Below are 26,464 nucleotides of genomic sequence, written 5' to 3' on the forward strand. Positions count from 1 at the left end.
ATATGTGTGTGTGTGTGTGTGTGTGTGTGTGTGTGTGTGTGTGTGTGTGTGTGTGTGTGTACACTCACACTAGCCTCTGTAAGGTCCTCTGCTGATAAACCTCATTGGAGCAGTAGGTGATGTAGGGGTCAAAGTTGGACTGGGCGTGTCTGAACACTATATCACTGATGTCATCTATAACAACATTCTGCTGGTGTATATCCTCTAACTCTTTAAAGAACCTAAGAGAGAGGGAGAGAGACAGACAAAGACAGCCAGAGAGAGAGACAGAGAGAAAGAGAGACAGAAAGACAAAGAAAGAGAGACAGAGAGACACAGACAGAGAGAGACAGAAATAGAGACAAAGAGAGAGAGAGACAGAGAGAGAAAGAGAAAGAGACAGAGAGAGAGAGAGAGAGAGAAAGACAGTTAGCATGTGGAACATTCAGGGCCTAAACTCATCAACCTTTGGACTGAAGAGTTTAGCACTGGAGTTCAACAAAAATCTTAAAGATGTTGACGTCATCATTCTGCAGGAGACATGGTGTAAGGCTGACATTGTCACTCACTGTCCCACAGGCTACAGAGAGGTAATTGTGCCATCACAGAAACACAGCTCTGTCAATAGAGGCAGAGACTCTGGAGGACTGATTATTTGGTACAAATCCCAACTACAACATCTAATTGATCCCATCAAAATTGGCAAATATCACATTTGGTTAAAACTGAAAAAAGAACTTGAAAGTACTGACAGAAAAATATGTGTTCCTTTGCACAATATATACCCCCCCCCCCCAGAATCCCCATATTACTCAGAGGAGATCTTCCCCACCCTTGAGGAAGAGACGTGCCATTTCCAGGCCCAGGGAAATGTGCTCATCTGTGGGGACACAAATGCGCGCACAGGAACACGACCTGATCTAACGAGTACACGAGGGGACAGCTTTATTACAGGCCATTCTGTTTCTAACTGTCTTAATCTCCCCCATAGAAACAACAGTGACAGCACAGTCAACAAAAACGGAAGGGATCTGTTGCAGCTCTGTAGAAGCCTGGGTCTGTACTTTGTCAACGGTAGGTTACGGGGGGACTCTTTGGGGAGATTCACCTACTGCTCACCTCTTGGCCACAGTACAGTAGACTATATGATTACAGACATTGACCCTTTCTCTCTCAGCTCATTCACTGTCAAGCCACTAACACCTCTGTCTGATCACAGCCAAATTACGTTGTTCCTCAAAAGAACAGACATGGAAAAAAACAGACATTCACAGCCCGGTAAGCTGTACAACATCAGACATTCATACAGATGGGCCCAAAACAGCACAGAAGAATACCAGAAAGCAACCTGGAACCAAAATATCCAAACACTCTTAGATAATTTTCTGGATACCACATTCACTCACAGTAAAGAAGGCATCAATCTAGCAGTACAAAACATCAACTATATATATATATTCAGGCAAACGGGAAAAGAAGCACAATTGAAATTGATAAAAAAGAAAACAAAAAAGATCACAGATGACAACTGGTTTGATGCAGATTGTAAAATTATAAGGAAAAAACTTAGAGCACTATCCAACCAAAAGCACAGAGACCCAAATAATGGTGAATTACACCTTCATTACTGTGAGACTTTAAAACTCTATAAACGTACACTCAGAACCAAAAAAGCACAGTACAACAGCAAGCAGCTGACACTAATTGAGGAGTCCATAAACACAAACAACTTCTGGCAAAATTGGAAAAAACTAAAAAAATCTAAACAAGAGGAATTAGCGATACAAAATGGTGACATATGGACAACCCATTTTAAAACACTCTACAACACCGTTCAAATTGACACAAACGCAGAACAACGCCAAATTCATGAGAAGTTGAATGGATTAGAAAAAGCTATAAAGGACAAACAAAATCCACTGGACTCCCCAATTACTGACCAGGAGCTCTATAAGAAACTTCAGGCTCTGAAATTTAAAAAGGCATGCGGACCGGATGGCATCCTAAATGAGATGCTCAAACTCACTAGTGCAAAATTTTAATTGGCTATATTAGAACTGTTTATTTGATCCTGAGTGTAGGTTATTTCCCTGACATCTGGAATCAAGGACTCATAACCCCAATCTTTAAGAAAGGAGACAAATTTGACCCTAACAATTAGAGGCATTTGTGTGAACAGTAACCTGGGGAAGGTTTTCTGTAGTATTATAAATGTAAGAGTTCTAAACTTCCTTAATAAGCACAATGTCTTGAGTAAAAGCCAAATTGGATTTATACCAAAACATCGCACAACTGATCATATTTACACTCTACACACCCTGATAGATAAACATGTCCACCAAAATAATACCAAAATATACGCTTGCTTTATTGACTTCCAAAAAGTATTTGATTTTATTTGGCATACAGGACTGTTCTACAAAGTTATTTAAAGTGGTGTAGGGGGTAAAACATATGACAAAATTAAATCAATGGCAATACGGCAATACGTGCAGCATTAAAATTGGTAAGAAAAGAACAGAATTCTTTAACCAGGTGCGGGGCCTTCGCCAGGGTTGCAATCTGAGCCCTGCACTCTTCAATATTTACATTAACGAATTGGCCACTATTCTAGAAAAATCCTCAGCCCCTGGTGTTAGTCTCCACAATTCAGAAGTTAAATGCCTACTCTTCGCAGATGACCTATGCCTGCTGTCACCCACAGCACATGGCCTACAGCAGAGCCTGGAGCTGCTAGAGCAGTACTGCCAGACCTGGACCCTGGCAGTAAACCCCAAAAAGATAAAAAATAATGATTTTCCAGAGAAGATCCAGATCTCAGGGAATTAGACCAAAGTTCTAAATTGGCACAAAATATATAGAGTACTGTACACACTACAATTTCTTAGGTTTAAAAATAAGCTCAACTGGACACCTTAATGAGGCAGTGAATGAATTGAGAGAGAAAGCACGCAGGGCATTCTACGCCATTAAAAAGCAAATTCAAATTGAAAGACCTATTAAAATTTGGCTAAAACTAATTGAATGTGTCATTGAACGAATTGCACTTTATGGCAGCGAGGTGTGGGGTCCACTTGCAAAACAAGATTTCATCAAATGGGACAAACACCCCATTGAAACCCTGCATGCAGAGTTCTGTAAGATTCTCCTACATGTTCTGAGGAAAACTACAAACAATGCATGCAGGGCAGAATTAGGCCAATATCCACTAATAATAAAAACTAAAAAAAGAACAATTAAGTTTTGGAAACATCTAAAATACAGTGACCCCCTCTCATATCATTACCAAGCCCTGCAATGCCAAGAGCTGAGCAAAGAAAATAGTCCCCTCATCCAGCTGGTCCTGGGGCTGAGTTCACAAACCTGTTCTACTAACACACTGAAGCCTCAGGACCAGAACATCCAATCAATCAGGATAAACCAAATGACAACACAGTCAAACAAAACTGCATTGCTTATTGGGAAACACAAGCACAAACACAAAGCAAAATGCAGTGCTATCTGGCCCTAAATCGACAGTACATATTTGACCATGGTTACTGATCAAAACCTTAGAAACACCTTGACAAAGTACAGGCTCAGTGAGCACAGCCTTGCCATTGAGAAGGGTAGACACAGGAAAACCTGGCTCCCTGTAGAGGAAAGGCTGTGCAACCACTGCACAACAGCAGAACCTGAGACGGAGCTGCATTTCCTGACAAAATGTCAAAAATATAAAACAATTAGAGTGTCATTTTCCCAAATTTGAAACCCTTATTCAAGGTTTCAAAGACCTCTCTGATGAGGATAGACTACCCGTCCTGTTGGGGGAGGACGCAGAGAGCTGTGGGTTGGCAGCGCACTACATTGCTGCCTGCCATAAGTTGAGAGACAGTGTCTGACAAACCAATCAACCTGCACATGTACTCTACTGTATGCTTATTGTTATTGTTGAATGTATGGTTATTTTGACCCTTGGTTATTGTTGTTACTGTTGTCCCGTTGACAATTTTGATTATCATTTTTATATTGTAAATATCCAAAATAAGCTTTGGCAATATGTACACTGTTAAGTCATGCCAATAAAGCGAATTGAATTGAGAAAGAAAAAGAGAGAGAGACAAAGAGAGAGAGAGACAAAGAGAGAGAGACAGAGACAGAGAGAGAAAGAGACAGAGAGAGAGACAAAGAGAGACAGAGAGAGAGACAAAGAGAGACAGAGAGAGAAAGAGCGAGAGAGAGAAAGAGCGAGAGAGAGAGAGAACGAGACAGAGAGAGAAAGAGACAGAAAGAGAGACAGAGAAACAAAGAGAGAGAGACAGAGAGAGAGACAGAGAGAGAAGAGAGAGAGAGAGAAAGAGAGAGAGACAAAGAGAGAGACAAAGAGAGACAGAGAAAGAGAGACAACGAGACAGGGACAGAAAGAGAGACAGAGAGACAAAGAAACAGAGACAGACAGAGAGAGAGAGAGACAAAGAGAGACAGAGACAAAGAAAGAAAAAGGAGAGAGAAAGTGGAAGATGGAGGCGAGGAGAGAAAAATATTGAGTTTTGATAAGGCTTTGTGCAATCAAAGAGGTTTATTCTCATCTACACATAGAGATCAGTGGGAAATCGACAAGCACACTAGACCAGGGTTGTCAAACTCATTCCATGAAGAGCCTAGTGTCTGCTGGTTTTTGGTTTTTCCTCTTCCTGTCAGCCTGGGGCAGATGGCCTCTTAACGACAGACCTGGTCTCCACGGTGATACACAGGAAACTGTCATCCAGACACAGGAAGTTAACCTCAACCAGTTAGCCCTTGTTTCAACTCATCTGCAGATCCACCTATAGTGACCTACCCCAGCCGCTGACACAGTTCACACACACACGATAGGCATCTGAAATAATTTCACTATTCAAATAATACCATGACATTTTATCAGATATCCGGGTCATCGAAATACATGCGGGAAAAAAATGAATAACTTGGTTTAAACTTGGGCGCTTGCTGCGTAGCCTGCCCTGCAGCCGGACAGGGGAGGGGGCCGGTCTGTGTGACACAGGAGATGGAGAGTAGCGCTGACTCGGGCTTGTCAGACAAACTTGTAGACGCCAGAGGTTATTTGTCATCCCATCTCGTTGTGCCTGTCTTTACTGCATCAAATGAATGTAAAGAAGCTTGCTAAGACTGCTAGCCAGGCAGGTTCAGGCTGTGTTTCCCCGTCCTTGTCTACAACAACTCCATTCAGATGAAACAGCAGCCTACCTGTCGGTGGTTGTTGTCTAGTCCGTCTCATTAAGGTAACGTCATTCTGTCATTTTAATTCCATTTGGCATTTATTACAAATATCCCAGTTCGCCTGCTAGGCTGTGGAGCCTCTGACTGTAGTGCTGCTTTGATTGGCCGACAACAACAAGCTACACGCGTGTGGAGGCTATGGTACGTCTTTTTAATGCGGCACATGTAAAAAAAAAAACATTCAAAATTACATTCAAAAGTTTGTTGTTTTATTAAATTAAGAATTTCAAATGTCATAGTATATTGTAATTGTTAAAATAGGCCTATAATATATATTTCTTTAAAAAAAAGTTATACTCTAGCGACTAATCGAATACTAACGTCCATTCAGATATTTGAATAAAGAAACTCACACCTACATCCCTATATGCCTCTATAACACAGTATTCTGAGACAGTGTGGCCTGACTATTTCTAGCAAACACTGCTATGGTGGAAATGATGACCACCCTCATCAGGATAAACCCAGGCACTATAACCCTTCCTAAAGCTGTCCTCTGCCCCACGCTCTTCTCAATTTACATCAACAACACAGCTCAGGCTGTAGGAAGCTCTCTCATCCATTTATATGCAGATGATACAGTCTTATTTATACTCAGCTGGCCCCTCAGATTTTGTGTTAAACGCTCTACAACAAAGCTTTCTTAGTGTCCAACAAGCTTTCTCTACCCTTAATCTAGTTCTCAACACCTCCAAAACAAAGGTCATGTGGTTTGGTAAGAAGAATGCCCCTCTTCCCACAGGTGTGATTACTACCTCTGAGGGTTTAGAGCTTGAGGTAGTCAGCAGGCAAGGGTGCTCTCGAGCGACTAGATGTTCTTTACCATTCGGCCATCAGATTTTCCACCAATGCTCCTTATAGGACACATCACTGCACTCTATATTTCTCTAAACTGGTCATTTCTGTATACACGTCGCAAGACCCACTGGTTGATGCTTATTTATAAAACCTTCTTAAGCCTCAGTCCCCCCTATCTGAGATATCTACTGCAGCCCTCATCCTCCACATACAACACCCGTTCTGCCAGTCACATTCTGTTAAAAGTCCCCAAAGCACACACATCCCTGGGTCGCTCGTCTTTTCAGTTCGCTACAGTTAGCGACTGGAACGAGCTGCAACAAACACTCAAACTGGACAGTTTTATCTCAATCTCTTCATTCAAAGACACTCTTACTGACAGTTGTGGCTGTTTTGTATGATGTACTGTTGTCTCTACCTTCTTGCCCTTTGTGCTGTTGACTGTGCCCAATAATGTTTGTACCATGTTTTGTGCTGCTACCATATTGTGTTGCTACCATGTTGTTGTCATGTTGCTACCATGTTGTTGTCATGTTGCTACCATGTTGTTGTCATGTTGCTACCATGTTGTTGTCATGTTGTTGTCATGTTGCTACCATGTTGTTGTCATGTTGCTACCATGTTGTTGTCATGTTGTTGTCATGTTGCTACCATGTTGTTGTCATGTTGTTGTCATGTTGTTACCATGTTGTTGTCATGTTGCTACCATGTTGTTGTCATGTTGCTACCATGTTGTTGTCATGTTGTTGTCATGTTGCTACCATGTTGTTGTCATGTTGCTACCATGTTGTTGTCATGTTGCTACCATGTTGTTGTCATGTTGCTACCATGTTGTTACCATGTTGTTGTCATGTTCTGTTGCTACCATGTTGTTGTCATGTTGCTACCATGTTGTTGTCATGTTGCTACCATGTTGTTGTCATGTTGCTACCATGTTGTTGTCATGTTGCTACCATGTTGTTACCATGTTGTTGTCATGTTCTGTTGCTACCATGTTGTTGTCATGTTGTGTTGCTACCATGTTGTGTTGCTACCATTTTGTGTTGCTACTAGGGCTGGGCGATATAATGATCTATATGGTGTGACGATAGCCATTTTTCTATCGTTTCATATTATGCTCTATCATTTATTTCATTGTGTCGCAAATCACACTCTTCACAGCAATATTTTTTGTCAATTGGACAACGCTTTGCAACACAAACCAACATGGAGGAGAGTGAACGTGACACAGAGCACGGAGACACGGAGCTCATACCTAAAAGAGGGGCTACTTTGGTCGCATGTACGTGGTTTGGGTATGAAGTCTGACACGGACCAGAAAACCCTCTGTTTTGTCCTATATTTTGAATTGATTTATTTTTAATCCCAGGCCCCAGTCATTGTAAATAAGAATTTGTTCTTAACTGACTTGCCTAGTTAAATAAAGGTTAAAAAATAAAATAAAGATGTCCCCTGACCCTCCCAAAGATGTCCCCTGACCCTCCCAAAGATGTCCCCTGACCCTCCCAAAGATGTCCCCTGACCCTCCCAAAGATGTCCCCTGACCCTCCCAAAGATGTCCCCTGACCCTCCCAAAGATGTCCCCTGACCCTCCCAAAGATGTCCCCTGACCCTCCCAAAGATGTCCCCTGACCTCTGGCCTACCAGTTACCAGGTTCAGATCACACACACTGTACTGGAGGACACTGCTGCAGGGGACGGTCTGACTGACCCAGATAAACACCAATCAGAGAGGACACTGTGCTGCAGGGGACGGTCTGACTGAGCCAGATAAACACCAGTCAGAGAGGACACTGTGCTGCAGGGGACGGTCTGACTGACCCAGATAAACACCAATCAGAGAGGACACTGTGCTGCAGGGGACGGTCTGACTGAGCCAGATAAACACCAGTCAGAGAGGACACTGTGGTGAAGAACAGGGGGAAGGGGTGATGAGGGAAGAGGAAGGAGAGGAGAGGGTGGAGGTCAAGGTTTCCACTGGAGCCAGAGAGAGAGAGCCCAGAACAGAGAGGAGCTAATGGTTAGAGGTTAAATTGTTTTGTTTGTTTGAGTGCATGTGGAAGAGACATTAATCCTGTTGAACCAGAGAGAGAAGACTGGTGGAGCGAGGCAGGTTTAAACACCCTGTTGAACCAGAGAGAGAAGACTGGCAGAGCGAGGCAGGTTTAGACATGCTGTTGAACCAGAGAGAGAAGACTGGTGGAGCGAGGCAGGTTTAGACATCCTGTTGAACCAGAGAGAAGACTGGCAGAGCGAGGCAGGTTTAAACATCCTGTTGAACCAGAGAGAGAAGACTGGTGGAGCGAGGCAGGTTTAGACATCCTGTTGAACCAGAGAGAGAAGACTGGTGGAACGAGGCAGGTTTAAACATCCTGTTGAACCAGAGAGAGAAGACTGGTGGAGCGAGGCAGGTTTAGACATCCTGTTGAACCAGAGAGAGAAGACTGGTGGAGCGAGGCAGGTTTAGACATCCTGTTGAACCAGAGAGAGAAGACTGGTGGAGCAAGGCAGGTTTAAACATCCTGTTGAACCAGAGAGAAGACTGGCAGAGCGAGGCAGGTTTAGACATCCTGTTGAACCAGAGAGAAGACTGGCAGAGCGAGGCAGGTTTAGACATCCTGTTGAACCAGAGAGAGAACTGGTGGAGCGAGGCAGGTTTAGACATCCTGTTGAACCAGAGAGAGAAGACTGGTGGAGCGAGGCAGGTTTAAACATCCTGTTGAACCAGAGAGAAGACTGGCAGAGCGAGGCAGGTTTAAACATCCTGTTGAAGAGAGAGAAGACTGGTGGAACGAGGCAGGTTTAAACATCCTGTTGAACCAGAGAGAGAACTGGTGGAGCGAGGCAGGTTTAGACATCCTGTTGAACCAGAGAGAGAAGACTGGTGGAGCGAGGCAGGTTTAAACATCCTGTTGAACCAGAGAGAAGACTGGCAGAGCGAGGCAGGTTTAAACATCCTGTTGAAGAGAGAGAAGACTGGCAGAGCGAGGCAGGTTTAAACATCCTGTTGAACCAGAGAGAGAAGACTGGTGGAGCGAGGCAGGTTTAGACATCCTGTTGAACCAGAGAGAGAAGACTGGCGGAGCGAGGCAGGTTTAAACACCCTGTTGAACCAGAGAGAGAAGACTGGTGGAGCGAGGCAGGTTTAGACATGCTGTTGAACCAGAGAGAGAAGACTGGTGGAGCGAGGCAGGTTTAGACATCCTGTTGAACCAGAGAGAAGACTGGCAGAGCGAGGCAGGTTTAAACATCCTGTTGAACCAGAGAGAGAAGACTGGTGGAGCGAGGCAGGTTTAGAAATCCTGTTGAACCAGAGAGAGAAGACTGGTGGAGCGAGGCAGGTTTAAACATCCTGTTGAACCAGAGAGAGAAGACTGGTGGAGCGAGGCAGGTTTAGACATGCTGTTGAACCAGAGAGAGAAGACTGGTGGAGCGAGGCAGGTTTAGACATCCTGTTGAACCAGAGAGAAGACTGGCAGAGCGAGGCAGGTTTAAACATCCTGTTGAACCAGAGAGAGAAGACTGGCGGAGCGAGGCAGGTTTAGACATCCTGTTGAACCAGAGAGAGAAGACTGGTGGAACGAGGCAGGTTTAAACATCCTGTTGAACCAGAGAGAGAAGACTGGTGGAGCGAGGCAGGTTTAGACATCCTGTTGAACCAGAGAGAGAAGACTGGTGGAGCGAGGCAGGTTTAGACATCCTGTTGAACCAGAGAGAAGACTGGCAGAGCGAGGCAGGTTTAAACATCCTGTTGAACCAGAGAGAGAAGACTGGCAGAGCGAGGCAGGTTTAAACATCCTGTTGAACCAGAGAGAGAAGACTGGTGGAGCGAGGCAGGTTTAGACATCCTGTTGAACCAGAGAGAAGACTGGTGGAGCGAGGCAGGTTTAGACATCCTGTTGATCCAGAGAGAGAAGACTGGCGGAGCGAGGCAGGTTTAGACATCCTGTTGAACCAGAGAGAGAAGACTGGCGGAGCGAGGCAGGTTTAGACATCCTGTTGAACCAGAGAGAGAAGACTGGCGGAGCGAGGCAGGTTTAGACATCCTGTTGAACCAGAGAGAAGACTGGTGGAGCGAGGCAGGTTTAGACATCCTGTTGAACCAGAGAGAGAAGACTGGTGGAGCGAGGCAGGTTTAGACATCCTGTTGAACCAGAGAGAGAAGACTGGCGGAGCGAGGCAGGTTTAGACATCCTGTTGAACCAGAGAGAGAAGACTGGCAGAGCGAGGCAGGTTTAAACATCCTGTTGAACCAGAGAGAGAAGACTGGTGGAGCGAGGCAGGTTTAGACATCCTGTTGAACCAGAGAGAGAAGACTGGTGGAGCGAGGCAGGTTTAAACACCCTGTTGAACCAGAGAGAGAAGACTGGTGGAGCGAGGCAGGTTTAAACACCCTGTTGAACCAGAGAGAGAAGACTGGTGGAGCGAGGCAGGTTTAAACACCCTGTTGAACCAGAGAGAGAAGACTGGTGGAGCGAGGCAGGTTTAAACACCCTGTTGAACCAGAGAGAGAAGACTGGTGGAGCGAGGCAGGTTTAGACATCCTGTTGAACCAGAGAGAGAAGACTGGTGGAGCGAGGCAGGTTTAAACATCCTGTTGAACCAGAGAGAAGACTGGTGGAGCGAGGCTGGTTTAGATGTGACAGTGACATCCAAAGATGTTACTTTTGTTTCCCTCAGCCACCTTCCTCTAGACCAGGGTTGTCAAACTCATTCCATGAAGGGCCTAGTTTCTGTTAGTTTTTGCTTTCAATTAAGACCTAGACCACCAGGTGAGGGGAGTTCCTTACCAATTAGTGACATTAATTCATCAATCAAGTCCAGTGGAGGAGTGAAAACCCGCAGGCTCTCGGCCCTCCATAGAATCAGTTTGACATCTGTGCTCTAGATCCTTCAAACTCAACTCTGGACCTCCAAGCCAGTTCCACTGCATTGTTTCATTGTTCCCCTCTAATCAGGGACTGACTTAGACCTGGGACACCAGGTTCCCCTCTAATCAGGGACTGACTTAGACCTGGGACACCAGGTTCCCCTCTAATCAGGGACTGACTTAGACCTGGGACACCAGGTTCCCCTCTAATCAGGGACTGACTTAGACCTGGGACACCAGGTTCTCCTCTAATCAGGGACTGACTTAGACCTGGGACACCAGGTTCCCCTCTAATCAGGGACTGACTTAGACCTGGGACACCAGGTTCCCCTCTAATCAGGGACTGACTTAGACCTGGGACACCAGGTTCTCCTCTAATCAGGGACTGACTTAGACCTGGGACACCAGGTCCCCCTCTAATCAGGGACTGACTTAGACCTGGGACACCAGGTTCCCCTCTAATCAGGGACTGACTTAGACCTGGGACACCAGGTCCCCCTCTAATCAGGGACTGACTTAGACCTGGGACACCAGGTTCCCCTCTAATCAGGGACTGACTTAGACCTGGGACACCAGGTTCTCCTCTAATCAGGGACTGACTTAGACCTGGGACACCAGGTGGGTACAATTATCAGGTAGAACAGAGAAGCAGCAGGATCTGGAACTCGTAGGGTAAGAGGTGAATACCCCTGTTCCAGACACTCAACACACCTGACACGTGATGATGATGATGAAGTCCTTCTCCTCTCCCACATTACCCAACCTGCACTTCTCTCTCCGTTTCTTTAGATAATCATCTGACACCCAGGGCTATGCAGTTTTAATAAAGGTTCTGTACTGATGTCCTCCAACTACTAATGTGGTGGGGTTACCTGTCAGGTGGGGTTACCTGTCAGGTGGGGTTACCTGTAGGGTGGGGTTACCTGTCAGGTGGGGTTACCTGTCAGGTGGGGTTACCTGTAGGGTGGGGTTACCTGCGCCTGTCGGGTGGGGTTACCTGTAGGGTGGGGTTACCTGCGCCTGTCGGGTGGGGTTACCTGTAGGGTGGGGTTACCTGCGCCTGTCGGGTGGGGTTACCTGTAGGGTGGGGTTACCTGCGCCTGTCGGGTGGGGTTACCGGTAGGGTGGGGTTACCTGCGCCTGTCGGGTGGGGTTACCTGTAGGGTGGGGTTACCTGCGCCTGTCGGGTGGGGTTACCTGTAGGGTGGGGTTACCTGCGCCTGTCGGGTGGGGTTACCTGTAGGGTGGGGTTACCTGCGCCTGTCGGGTGGGGTTACCTGTCGGGTGGGGTTACGCGCACCTGTCGGGTGGGGTTACCAGTCGGGTGGGGTTACCTGTAGGGTGGGGTTACCAGTCGGGTGGGGTTACCTGTAGGGTGGGGTTACCAGTCGGGTGGGGTTACCTGTAGGGTGGGGTTACCTGCGCCTGTCGGGTGGGGTTACCTGTAGGGTGGGGTTACCTGCGCCTGTCGGGTGGGGTTACCTGTCGGGTGGGGTTACGCGCACCTGTCGGGTGGGGTTACCAGTCGGGTGGGGTTACATGCGCCTGTCGGGTGGGGTTACGACCCGACACGTTAGGACCTCAGGAATGAGAGGGGGATGGGAAGATCACACACACACACAGAAACAGACATGCACACACACACACGGAAACAGACATGCACACACACACACAGAAACAGACATGCACACACACACACACAGAAACAGACATGCACACACACACACAGAAACAGACATGCACACACACACACACAGAAACAGACATGCACACACACACAGAAACAGACATGCACACAGCTGCCAGCATGAGCTAACCCAGGGGACTGTCACAGACATGCACACAGCTGCCAGCATGAGCTAACCCAGGGGACTGTCACAGACATGCACACACACACACAGAAACAGACATGCACACACACACACAGAAACAGACATGCACACACACACAGAAACAGACATGCACACAGCTGCCAGCATGAGCTAACCCAGGGGACTGTCACAGACATGAACACAGCTGCCAGCATGAGCTAACCCAGGGGACTGTCACAGACATGAACACAGCTGCCAGCATGAGCTAACCCAGGGGACTGTCACAGACATGAACACAGCTGCCAGCATGAGCTAACCCAGGGGACTGTCACAGACATGAACACAGCTGCCAGCATGAGCTAACCCAGGGGACTGTCACAGACATGAACACAGCTGCCAGCATGAGCTAACCCAGGGGACTGTCACAGACATGCACACAGCTGCCAGCATGAGCTAACCCAGGGGACTGTCACAGACATGAACACACTGTTCCAGAGAAACAGAGGGTTGTGTGTGTTTATGAGAGAGCACTCAGCCACATGTCTCTCTGTTTATGAGAGAGCACTCAGCCACATGTCTCTCTGTTTATGAGAGAGCACTCAGCCACATGTCTCTCTGTTTATGAGAGAGCACTCAGCCACATGTCTCTCTGTTTATGAGAGAGCACTCAGCCACATGTCTCTCTGTTTATGAGAGAGCACTCAGCCACATGTCTCTCTGTTTATGAGAGAGCACTCAGCCACATGTCTCTCTGTTTATGAGAGAGCACTCAGCCACATGTCTCTCTGTTTATGAGAGAGCACTCAGCCACATGTCTCTCTGTTTATGAGAGAGCACTCAGCCACTTGTCTCTCTGTTTATGAGAGAGCACTCAGCCACATGTCTCTCTGTTTATGAGAGAGCACTCAGCCACATGTCTCTCTGTTTATGAGAGAGCACTCAGCCACATGTCTCTCTGTTTATGAGAGAGCACTCAGCCACATGTCTCTCTGTTTATGAGAGAGCACTCAGCTCAGCCACATGTCTCTCTGTTTATGAGAGAGCACTCAGCCACATGTCTCTCTCACACACACACAGGTCACACACAGGTCTCACACACACACAGGTCACACACAGGTCTCACACACACACACACACACACAGGTCACACACAGGTCTCACACACACACACACAGGTCACACACAGGTCTCTCACACACACACAGGTCACACACAGGTCTCTCACACACACACACACACACAGGTCACACACAGGTCTCTCACACACACACAGGTCACACACAGGTCTCACACACACACACACACAGGTCACACACAGGTCTCTCACACACACAGGTCACACACAGGTCACACACAGGTCTCTCACACACACACAGGTCTCTCACACACACACACACAGGTCACACACAGGTCTCTCACACACACACACACACACACAGGTCACACACAGGTCTCTCACACACACACAGGTCACACACAGGTCTCACACACACACACACACAGGTCACACACAGGTCTCTCACACACACAGGTCACACACAGGTCACACACAGGTCTCTCACACACACACAGGTCTCTCACACACACACACACAGGTCACACACAGGTCTCTCACAGGTCTCTCACACACACAGGTCACACACAGGTCTCTCACACACACACACACACACACACAGGTCTCTCACACACACAGGTCTCTCACACACACACACACAGGTCACACACACACACACACACACACAGGTCACACACAGGTCACACACACACACACACACAGGTCACACACACACACACACAGGTCTCTCACACACACACACACACAGGTCTCTCACACAGGTCTCTCACTCACACACACAGGTCTCTCACACACACAGGTCACACACAGGTCTCTCACTCACACACACAGGTCACACACAGGTCTCTCACACACACAGGTCACACACAGGTCTCTCACACACACAGGTCACACACAGGTCTCACACACACACGCACAGGTCACACACACACAGGTCTCTCACTCACACACACAGGTCACACACAGGTCTCTCACTCACACACACAGGTCACACACAGGTCTCTCACACACACACAGGACACACACAGGTCTCTCACACACACACACAGGACACACACAGGTCTCTCATACACAGGTCACACACAGGTCTCTCACTCACACACACAGGTCACACACAGGTCTCTCACACACAGGTCACACACAGGTCTCTCACACACAGGTCACACACAGGTCTCTCACACACAGGTCACACACAGGTCTCTCACACACAGGTCTTTCACACACAGGTCTCTCACACACAGGTCTCTCACACACAGGTCTCTCACACACAGGTCTCTCACACACAGGTCTCTCACACACAGGTCTCTCACACACAGGTCTCTCACACACAGGTCTCTCACACACAGGTCTCTCACACACAGGTCTCTCACACACAGGTCTTTCACACACAGGTCTCTCACACACAGGTCTCTCACACACAGGTCTCTCACACACAGGTCACACACACACAGGTCACACACAGGTCTCTCACACACAGGTCTCTCACACACAGGTCACACACAGGTCTCTCACACACAGGACACACACAGGTCTCTCACAGGTCTCTCACACACAGGTCTCTCACACACAGGTCTCTCACACACAGGTCTCTCACACACAGGTCTCTCACACACAGGTCTCTCACACACAGGTCTCTCACACACAGGTCTCTCACAGGTCTCTCACTCACTCCCACACAGGTTTGGGTTGTGGTGTATTAAGCCGGGCCTGATGACAGGATGAGGATCCAGGGGTCATGGAAGGTTGTGGAACACACACACACACAGTCCACACCTCTCTGTTTGGGCATGAGGCTGACTAGACTACATGATGAACACAGAGCTCATCCGTACAGTACAGTGTTGTCCCAGGCTAAACGGAACACTTCCTGTCAATCACTACAACACATGATGGTCTTACAAGAGAATGTCCAAGGAAATGGACTGCTGCTACGGTACACTGGTCGGGATGAGTTACATGGCTGGTCATGAACGTGTGTGTTCTCTGTCTGTGTGTGTGTGTGTGTGTGTTCTCTGTCTGTGTGTGTCTGTGTGTATGTTCTCTGTCTGTGTGTGTGTGTGTGTGTGTGTGTGTGTGTGTGTGTGTGTGTGTGTGTGTGTGTGTGTCTGTGTGTGTGTGTGTGTGTGTTCTCCAGTTGCATAAGCTGTGAGGACCATTGAACACAACCATGTCCAGCAGTCTCCATGCGCTAATGACAAACTTGCATCACCTCTAGTCCAGCCACACCGATGTTCTCTACATAAAACTCACAATTGTATGCATACACACACACTCATAGATCATTGGGTGAAATCTAGTCAGGGAGGGCCAATGTTGACTCTCTCTGTTCAAACACACACAGCCCTGCCTCTGTTTTCCCAAGCCCACAGACTAGAGCATGTTTGTGCTCATAAAGGAACAGGGACTATGATACAGTGTGAAGTTAGTTCTGTTTGTGGTTTAGCTGCAGTTTCTCTCTCTCTTTCATTAGCTATGTGTCTGTCTGGAACATCAATTACAATACCTACAATCCCCCCTTTCTCTAGCTAAGGCAAGTGTACACACACACACACACACACACACACACACACACACACACACACACACACAACCTACTTCTTGCTGGCCTCACACACGTCTGTGATGTTGGAGAAGAGGTGGTGGTGCTCGGTCTTGGTCATGGCGTCACTGAGCTCCGCTGAGTTCTGAAACATCCGGATCAGAACCTCCAGACTGTGGAGGTAGGAGTGTTCTGACGATATCAACTCAAATATGGCCTGAGAGAACGAGAGAGAGAGAAAGAAAGGGAGAGAGAGAAAGAAAGGGAGAGAGAGAGAGAAAGGGAGAGAGAGAAAGGGAGAGAGAGAAAGGGAGAGAGAGAAAGGGAGAGAGAGAAAGGGAGAGAGAACGAGAGAGAGAGAACGAGAGAGAGAGAACGAGAGAGAGAGAGAACGAGAGAGAGAAAGGGAGAGAGAGAAAGGGAGAGAGAGAAAGGGAGAGAGAGAAAGGCGGTATTTACAGGGATGCTAACTGGTGAGGGCTCAAAAAGGATACTGTTATTTTTTGCACAGAAGCAAGTGAAAAATCTGTGTTAACTGCAAGAAAATGTGCCTATTTTCAACTGGTATGATCACCGTTGTGATACCAGGCCTAATATCAGGACATCAAGTAGTATCGTGACAACACTGGGTCTGCCCCGCCACTGGGCTCCGTTGTCTGCTCACTCCCTGTCTGCTCACCCCAGCTCCTCATCCCCGTCTGCTCAACCCAGCTCCTCATCCCCGTCTGCTCACCCCAGCTCCTCATCCCTGTCTGCTCACCCCAGCTCACTGCTCACAGCCGAGTAGGCTAATGGCTGGTTAGGGGATGAGACTGGCTGCTCACAGCCGATTAAACTAATAGCTGGTTAGGGGATGAGACTGGCTGCTCACAGCCGATTAAACTAATAGCTGGTTAGGGGATGAGACTGGCTGCTCACAGCCGAATAGACTAATGGCTGGTTAGGGGATGAGACTGGCTGCTCACAGCCGAGTAGACTAATGGCTGGTTAGGGGATGAGACTGGCTGCTCACAGCCGAGTAGACTAATGGCTGGTTAGGGGATGAGACTGGCTGCTCACAGCCGAGTAGGCTAATGGCTGGTTAGGGGATGAGACTGGCTGCTCACAGCCGAGTAGGCTAATGGCTGGTTAGGGGATGAGACTGGCTGCTCACAGCCGAGTAGGCTAATGGCTGGTTAGGGGATGAGACTGGCTGCTCACAGCCGAGTAGGCTAATGGCTGGTTAGGGGATGAGACTGGCTGCTCACAGCCGAGTAGGCTAATGGCTGGTTAGGGGATGAGACTGGCTGCTCACAGCCGAGTAGGCTAATGGCTGGTTAGGGGATGAGACTGGCTGCTCACAGCCGAGTAGACTAATGGCTGGTTAGGGGATGAGACTGGCTGCTCACAGCCGAGTAGGCTAATGGCTGGTTAGGGGATGAGACTGGCTGCTCACAGCCGAGTAGGCTAATGGCTGGTTAGGGGATGAGACTGGCTGCTCACAGCCGAGTAGGCTAATGGCTGGTTAGGGGATGAGACTGGCTGCTCACAGCCGAGTAGACTAATGGCTGGTTAGGGGATGAGACTGGCTGCTCACAGCCGAGTAGACTAATGGCTGGTTAGGGGATGAGACTGGCTGCTCACAGCCGAGTAGACTAATGGCTGGTTAGGGGATGAGACTGGCTGCTCACAGCCGAGTAGACTAATGGCTGGTTAGGGGATGAGACTGGCTGCTCACAGCCGAGTAGACTAATGGCTGGTTAGGGGATGAGACTGGCTGCTCACAGCCGAGTAGACTAATGGCTGGTTAGGGGATGAGACTGGCTGCTCACAGCCGAGTAGGCTAATGGCTGGTTAGGGGATGAGACTGGCTGCTCACAGCTGAGTAGGCTAATGGCTGGTTAGGGGATGAGACTGGCTGCACACAGCTGTCACACATGATATTGGGCTGAAACACTCATTCTGATGTGACATATCTGCCATCATGAACTCTGCTATTCTATTAGTAGGACATGTAGACAATCATTCTGTGCTCAGTCATTCATTTAGAGAGAGAAGGCAGTGATCACACAGGAGAAGAGCTGTTCACACCTCTTATAGCTCCATTTGTATTTATTTTACCTTTACGAGGCAAGTCAGTTATTTACACTGACGGCCAAACCCGGACGATGCTGGAACAATTGTGCGCCGCCTTTATGGGACTCCCAATCGGTGATACTCTCCATCTGCACACTTCTCTAGACATGTATTTGCTTAGACATCCATGCTATGAACTCATGTCCCTCAGCATCGACTGGTTTACTTGTCTATGGTCCATATTTTCTAGCCCTCCCCTTTAAGAAGGGTTTACTATTGCTATGGAAAAGGTTACAGGGAGAGGAGTTTAGGCATGGTTTGATAGATTGCAACAGGGGGGCTACAGTAAGTGACCTGTCTGTGTGTGTCTGTGTGCATGCATCCTAACCTTTCTGGAGCCAGTCTGCTTGACCCTTTGTTGGAACTGTCTCTGTATTAAGGGGAAGGGGTCACACACACTAAGGCTGTTACCTCTTGTCTTTTCCGCTCCTCCTGGCTGAGCTTATCAGAAACTCCACTCTTCTTTACCTGCAGGAAAAACACAGTTTAGAACACAGGTTTTAGTAACAACATCAGGAAAAACACAGTTTAGAACAGGTTTTATTAACAACATCAGGAAAAACACAGTTTAGAACACAGGTTTTAGTAACAACATCAGGAAAAACACAGTTTAGAACACAGGTTTTATTAACAACATCAGGAAAAACACAGTTTAGAACACAGGTTTTATTAACATCAGGAAAAACACAGTTTAGAACACAGGTTTTATTAACAACATCAGGAAAAACACAGTTTAGAACACAGGTTTTATTAACAACATCAGGAAAAACACAGTTTAGAACACAGGTTTTATTAACAACATCAGGAAAAACACAGTTTAGAACAGGTTTTATTAACAACATCAGGAAAAACACAGTTTAGAACAGGTTTTATTAACAACATCAGGAAAAACACAGTTTAGAACACAGGTTTTAGTAACAACATCAGGAAGAAAACAGAATCTCTAACCATACTGGCTATATTTGCCAACAGTTAGCAAAAAACAGTCGCACAACTTTAGGAATGAAAGGAATTGTTTAGAGGTGAGGCATACCTCTGTATCCATCACAGTTTAAACTCTCTAGGTGTCTGCTTTTAGAGAAATAAGGGCTAATGTATGTTCAGCTGCCTGTGGCAGCATAAAGACAGACACACACACACTGTTCATGACTCCACTTGCTGCAACAAAGGAGTAGTTCTCATACCAGACCTATAGGAGCAGAATAAAGCCCCGTAGACCTATAGAAGCAGAATAAAGACCCATAGACCTATAGAAGCAGAATAAAGACCCATAGACCTATAGGAGCAGAATAAAGACCCATAGACCTATAGGAGCAGAATAAAGCCCCGTAGGAGCAGAATAAAGCCCCGTAGACCTATAGGCGCAGAATAAAGCCCCGTAGACCTATAGGAGCAGAATAAAGCCCCGTAGACCTATAGGAGCAGAATAAAGCCCCGTAGGAGCAGAATAAAGCCCCGTAGACCTATAGGAGCAGAATAAAGCCCCGTAGGAGCAGAATAAAGCCCCGTAGGAGCAGAATAAAGCCCCGTAGGAGCAGAATAAAGCCCCGTAGGAGCAGAATAAAGCCCCGTAGGAGCAGAATAAAGCCCCGTAGGAGCAGAATAAAGCCCCGTAGGAGCAGAATAAAGCCCCGTAGGAGCAGAATAAAGCCCCGTAGGAGCAGAATAAAGCCCCGTAGGAGCAGAATAAAGCCCCGTAGACCAATAGGAGCAGAATAAAGCCCCGTAGACCAATAGGAGCAGAATAAAGCCCCGTAGGAGCAGAATAAAGCCCCGTAGGAGCAGAATAAAGCCCCGTAGGAGCAGAACAAAGCCCCGTAGGAGCAGAACAAAGCCCCGTAGGAGCAGAACAAAGCCCCGTAGGAGCAGAACAAAGCCCCGTAGGAGCAGAACAAAGACCCGTAGGAGCTGAACAAAGACCCCAGTGTGCTGAATAAAGACCCCAGTGTGCTGAATAAAGACCCCAGTGTGCTGAATAAAGACCCCAGTGTGCTGTTTAGAGAGAAAGGTTCCTTTCAGGGGAGTCTGGGTGTATGCACAGGATAGCTTACATGGCTGTGTGTGTGTGTGTAGTATCCCCCCTCCTCTAGAAACATCTGCCACTGACAAGGCAGCATTAGAACCAACATGTCTCCCATCGCCCACTGCTCCAAATCCCTGCTTCCTACCAATACTTCTCCACACCCGGCCCTTTTTCATCTTCCCCAAACACCCTTCCACTCCTCCATGAATCAATCACTACAAGCAACCCGAATGGGAGAGAGCTGGAAAGATTTTTCAAATACATTGAGGAACTATTGTAATTCAGGAACTATTGTAATTCAGGAATTGAGGAAGTATTGTAATTCAAGAACTATTGTAATTCAGGAATGGAGGAACTATTGTAATTCAGGAATGGAGGAACTATTGTAATTCAGGAATTGAGGAACTATTGTAATTCAGGAACTATTGTAATTCAGGAATTGAAGAACTATTGTAATTCAGGAATTGAAGAAATATTGTAATTCAGGAATTGAAAAACTATTATAATTCAGGAACTATTGTATACAGTACCAGTCAGTAGTTTGGACACACCTACTCATTCAAGGGTTTTTCTTTATTTTTACTATGTTCTACATTGTAGAATAATAGTGAAGACATCAAAACTATGAAATAACACATGGAATCATGTAGCAACCAAAAAACTGTTAAACAAATCTCTCAACCATCTTCATGAGGTAGTCACCTGGAATGCATTTCAATTAAAAGGTGTGAATTTCTTTCCTTCTTAATGCGTTTTAGCCAATCAGTTGTGTTGTGACAAGGTAGGTGTGGTAAACAGAATATGGTCTATTACCAAATAGGGCTATGTCCATATTATTGTAAGAACAGCTCAAAAAAGCAAAGAGAAACAACAGTCCATCATTACTTTAAGGCATGGTCAGAAAAAATGGTCAGAAAAGTTTATTCAAGTGCAGTCGCAAAAACCATCAAGCACTATGATGAAACTGGCTCTTACGAGGACCACCACAGGAAAGGAAGACCCAGAGTTACCTCTGCTGCAGAGGATAAGTTAGAATTACCAGCATCAGAAATTACAGCCCAAATAAATGCTTCACAGAGTTCAAGTAACAGACACATCTCAACATCAACTGTTCAGAAGAGACTGTGTGAATCAGGCCTTCATGGTCGAATTGCTGCAAAGAAACCAGTACTAAAGGACACCAATAAGAAGATGAGACTTGCTTTGGCCAAGAAACACGAGCAATGGACATTAGACCGATGGAAATCTGTCCTTTGGTCGGATGAGTCCAAATGAGATTTTATGTTCCAACCGCCGTGTCTTTGTGAGACACAGAGTAGGTGAACGGATGATCTCCCGCATGTGTTCCCACATGAAGCTTGGAGGAGGAGGTGTGATGGTGTGGGTGCTTTGCTGGTGACACTTTCAGTGATTTATTTAGAATATAAAGACACACTTAACCAGCATGGCTACCACAGTATTCTGCGCTTAATGGAACTATCATTTGTTTTTCAACAGGACAATGACCCAACACACCTCCAGGCTGTGTAAGGGCTATTTGACCAAGAAAGAGAGTGATGGAGGGCTGCATCAGATGACCTGGCATCCACAATCCCCCGACCTCAACCAAATTGAGATGGTTTGGGATGAGTTGGACTGCAGAGTGAAGGAAAAGCAGCCAACAAGTGCTCAGCATGTGTGGGAACTCCTTCAAGACTGTTGGAAAAGCATTCCAGGTGAAGCTGGTAGAGAGAATGCCAAATAGGACTATCTTCTGTATACCACCTCTACCTTGTCATGACACAACTGATTGGCTCAAACACATTAAGGAAAGAAATTCCACAAATTAACAAGGCACACCTGTTAATTGCAATGCATTCCAGGTGACTACCTCATGAAGCTGGTTGAGAGAATGCCAAGAGTGTGCAAAGCTGTCATCAAGGCAAAGGGTGGCTACTTTGAAGAATCTCAAATATAAAATATATTTTAATTTGTTTAACACTTTTTTCGTTACTACATGATTCCATGTGTGTTATTTCATGGTGTTGATGTCTGCACTATTACTGTACAATGTAGAAAATAGTAAAAATAAAGAAAAACCCTTGAATGAGTAGGTGTGTCCAAACTTTTGACTTGTACGGTATATGTTACTGCTCGACTAAAACAAATCTCAGTCGACCAACAGCCTAAAGACCAAACAATGGACCAGTCAACTAATTGGGGTCAGGCCTACTAGGGTTGTCACGATACCAGGATGGTGATACTACAATACCTGATTGTCCATGGCAACAAGGAAGTAGACAATACTCTTTGGTCCTTTAAAAACCTGCTGTACGTAACATATAGTGTGTTATAGCAAGGAAAATAAACGGGATTCTGGGTGAAACACTTGAGGCTGCTTGTAACTAACATTATGACTGCTTTGTGTTTTCTTTCCTTGCCGCGCGATACCTCAGAGCATCATGATACTGGTATCGTGACAACCCTAATGGAGACCTTTGCAAACACATCCAGACTAGGACACAGAACACACACGCCAACAGCCAAACCACTACAGCCAGACTGCCAACAGCTTGCCAAGTTTGTTCTATTGTGCAAGACAAATTCCCTTTAAAAGGCAATCGACTTCTATGTCTCTATCTACGGCCTTGCATGTCCTTAGTGTCCTAGCAACCACCTTCCCGCCACGACAACTGAACTTTGCCCTGCTTTTGGAGTTTCCCTGAGAACACAGAGGAACAGGTGTAACCGTGACAACAGAAACGCAGTATTCACTCAATAGGGAGTGGTTGAGGTAAGCGGTTGACCGTAGGCATAAATCTAGCATTGTCTTACCCTTACTCCCCTGTCCTATCCTTAACCGAGGGGGTTAAACCTCATCTAAGAGTATGGTGTCAACACTCTTAAATACACCACTTCCCCCTGTCCCTACTGTTACTGGAAACTAGAGACTTCTAGGAAACAGAGGAGAGTCTGACACTACAGGTGTTACTGTTACTGGAAACTAGAGACTTGTAGGAAACAGAGGAGAGTCTGATACTACAGGTGTTACTGTTACTGGAAACTAGAGACTTGTAGGAAACAGAGGAGAGTCTGACACTACAGGTGTTACTGTTACTGGAAACTAGAGACTTGTAGGAAACAGAGGAGAGTCTGATACTACAGGTGTTACTGGAAACTAGAGACTTGTAGGAAACAGAGGAGAGTCTGATACTACAGCTGTTACTGGAAACTAGAGACTTGTAGGAAACAGAGGAGAGTCTGACACTACAGGTGTTACTGTTACTGGAAACTAGAGACTTGTAGGAAACAGAGGAGAGTCTGACACTACAGGTGTTACTGTTACTGGAAACTAGAGACTTGTAGGAAACAGAGGAGAGTCTGATACTACAGGTGTTACTGTTACTGGAAACTAGAGACTTGTAGGAAACAGAGGAGAGTCTGACACTACAGGTGTTACTGTTACTGGAAACTAGAGACTTGTAGGAAACAGAGGAGAGTCTGACACTACAGGTGTTACTGGAAACTAGAGACTTGTAGGAAACAGAGGAGAGTCTGACACTACAGGTGTTACTGTTACTGGAAACTAGAGACTTCTAGGAAACAGAGGAGAGTCTGACACTACAGGTGTTACTGGAAACTAGAGACTTGTAGGAAACAGAGGAGAGTCTGATACTACAGGTGTTACTGGAAACTAGAGACTTGTAGGAAACAGAGGAGAGTCTGACACTACAGGTGTTACTGTTACTGGAAACTAGAGACTTGTAGGAAACAGAGGAGAGTCTGACACTACAGGTGTTACTGGAAACTAGAGACTTGTAGGAAACAGAGGAGAGTCTGACACTACAGGTGTTACTGTTACTGGAAACTAGAGACTTCTAGGAAACAGAGGAGAGTCTGACACTACAGGTGTTACTGTTACTGGAGACTAGAGACTTGTAGGAAACAGAGGAGAGTCTGACACTACAGGTGTTACTGTTACTGGAAACTAGAGACTTGTAGGAAACAGAGGAGAGTCTGACACTACAGGTGTTACTGTTACTGGAAACTAGAGACTTGTAGGAAACAGAGGAGAGTCTGACACTACAGGTGTTACTGTTACTGGAGACTTGTAGGAAACAGAGGAGAGTCTGATACTACAGCTGTTACTGGAAACTAGAGACTTGTAGGAAACAGAGGAGAGTCTGACACTACAGGTGTTACTGTTACTGGAAACTAGAGACTTGTAGGAAACAGAGGAGAGTCTGATACTACAGGTGTTACTGTTACTGGAAACTAGAGACTTGTAGGAAACAGAGGAGAGTCTGATACTACAGCTGTTAGTGGAAACTAGAGACTTGTAGGAAACAGAGGAGAGTCTGACACTACAGGTGTTACTGTTACTGGAAACTAGAGACTTGTAGGAAACAGAGGAGAGTCTGACACTACAGGTGTTACTGTTACTGGAAACTAGAGACTTGTAGGAAACAGAGGAGAGTCTGACACTACAGGTGTTACTGGAAACTAGAGACTTGTAGGAAACAGAGGAGAGTCTGACACTACAGGTGTTACTGTTACTGGAAACTAGAGACTTGTAGGAAACAGAGGAGAGTCTGACACTACAGGTGTTACTGTTACTGGAAACTAGAGACTTGTAGGAAACAGAGGAGAGTCTGACACTACAGGTGTTACAGTTACTGGAAACTAGAGACTTGTAGGAAACAGAGGAGAGTCTGACACTACAGGTGTTACTGTTACTGGAGACTTGTAGGAAACAGAGGAGAGTGTGAACCAAAGCGGTAGCTGTCAGACTGGGAAGGGAAGTGTGATAGAGGGAACAGGTTCTGTCTGTTTGGACATTGATGCCACTTTTGTCCATCAGTTGAACATCAAATCATTGTCTCATTTCCAGTGTGGATCTTCCTGCTCCTTCAGAGAATGAAGATACGGAAACCCCCAGGTCACTTACCATCAGTTACTGACCAGGGAAACAGCAGAATGTCTAACTACTATAAAACACTACAGCCTGCCCTGTCACAGCGTAACATCTAACTACTATAAAACACTACAGCCTGCCCTGTCACAGCGTAACATCTAACTACTATAAAACACTACAGCCTGCCCTGTCACAGCGTAACATCTAACTACTATAAAACACTACAGCCTGCCCTGTCACAGCGTAACATCTAACTACTATAAAACACTACAGCCTGCCCTGTCACAGCGTAACATCTAACTACTATAAAACACTACAGCCTGCCCTGTCACAGCGTAACATCTAACTACTATAAAACACTACAGCCTGCCCTGTCACAGCGTAACATCTAACTACTATAAAACACTACAGCCTGCCCTGTCACAGCGTAACATCTAACTACTATAAAACACTACAGCCTGCCCTGTCACAGCGTAACATCTAACTACTATAAAACACTACAGCCTGCCCTGTCACAGCGTAACATCTAACTACTATAAAACACTACAGCCTGCCCTGTCACAGCGTAACATCTAACTACTATAAAACACTACAGCCTGCCCTGTCACAGCGTAACATCTAACTACTATAAAACACTACAGCCTGCCCTGTCACAGCGTAACATCTAACTACTATAAAACACTACAGCCTGCCCTGTCACAGCGTAACATCTAACTACTATAAAACACTACAGCCTGCCCTGTCACAGCGTAACATCTAACTACTATAAAACACTACAGCCTGCCCTGTCACAGCGTAACATCTAACTACTATAAAACACTACAGCCTGCCCTGTCACAGCGTAACATCTAACTACTATAAAACACTACAGCCTGCCCTGTCACAGCGTAACATCTAACTACTATAAAACACTACAGCCTGCCCTGTCACAGCGTAACATCTAACTACTATAAAACACTACAGCCTGCCCTGTCACAGTGTAACATCTAACTACTATAAAACACTACAGCCTGCCCTGTCACAGCGTAACATCTAACTACTATAAAACACTACAGCCTGCCCTGTCACAGCGTAACATCTAACTACTATAAAACACTACAG

The 26,464-nt window shown here is 46.3% G+C and overlaps 1 protein-coding gene across 1 annotated transcript in view; it reads right to left on the reverse strand.

Moving 5' to 3' along the window:
• Positions 1–64: 64 nt before the first annotated feature.
• LOC120039427 (rho guanine nucleotide exchange factor 26-like) overlaps positions 65–26,464 on the reverse strand; it is a 32,201-nt gene continuing 5,801 nt past the window's right edge. Inside the window, exons 4-6 of the mRNA XM_038984832.1 lie at positions 18,858–18,914; positions 16,388–16,548; positions 65–221 (exon numbers count right to left, since the gene is read on the reverse strand). Coding sequence (XP_038840760.1) covers positions 65–221; positions 16,388–16,548; positions 18,858–18,914 — 375 coding nt within the window. The remainder of the gene's footprint in view (positions 222–16,387; positions 16,549–18,857; positions 18,915–26,464) is intronic.

This window comes from Salvelinus namaycush, unplaced genomic scaffold, assembly GCF_016432855.1.
Source record: "Salvelinus namaycush isolate Seneca unplaced genomic scaffold, SaNama_1.0 Scaffold2704, whole genome shotgun sequence".
NCBI classification, from domain to species: Eukaryota; Metazoa; Chordata; class Actinopteri; order Salmoniformes; family Salmonidae; genus Salvelinus; species Salvelinus namaycush.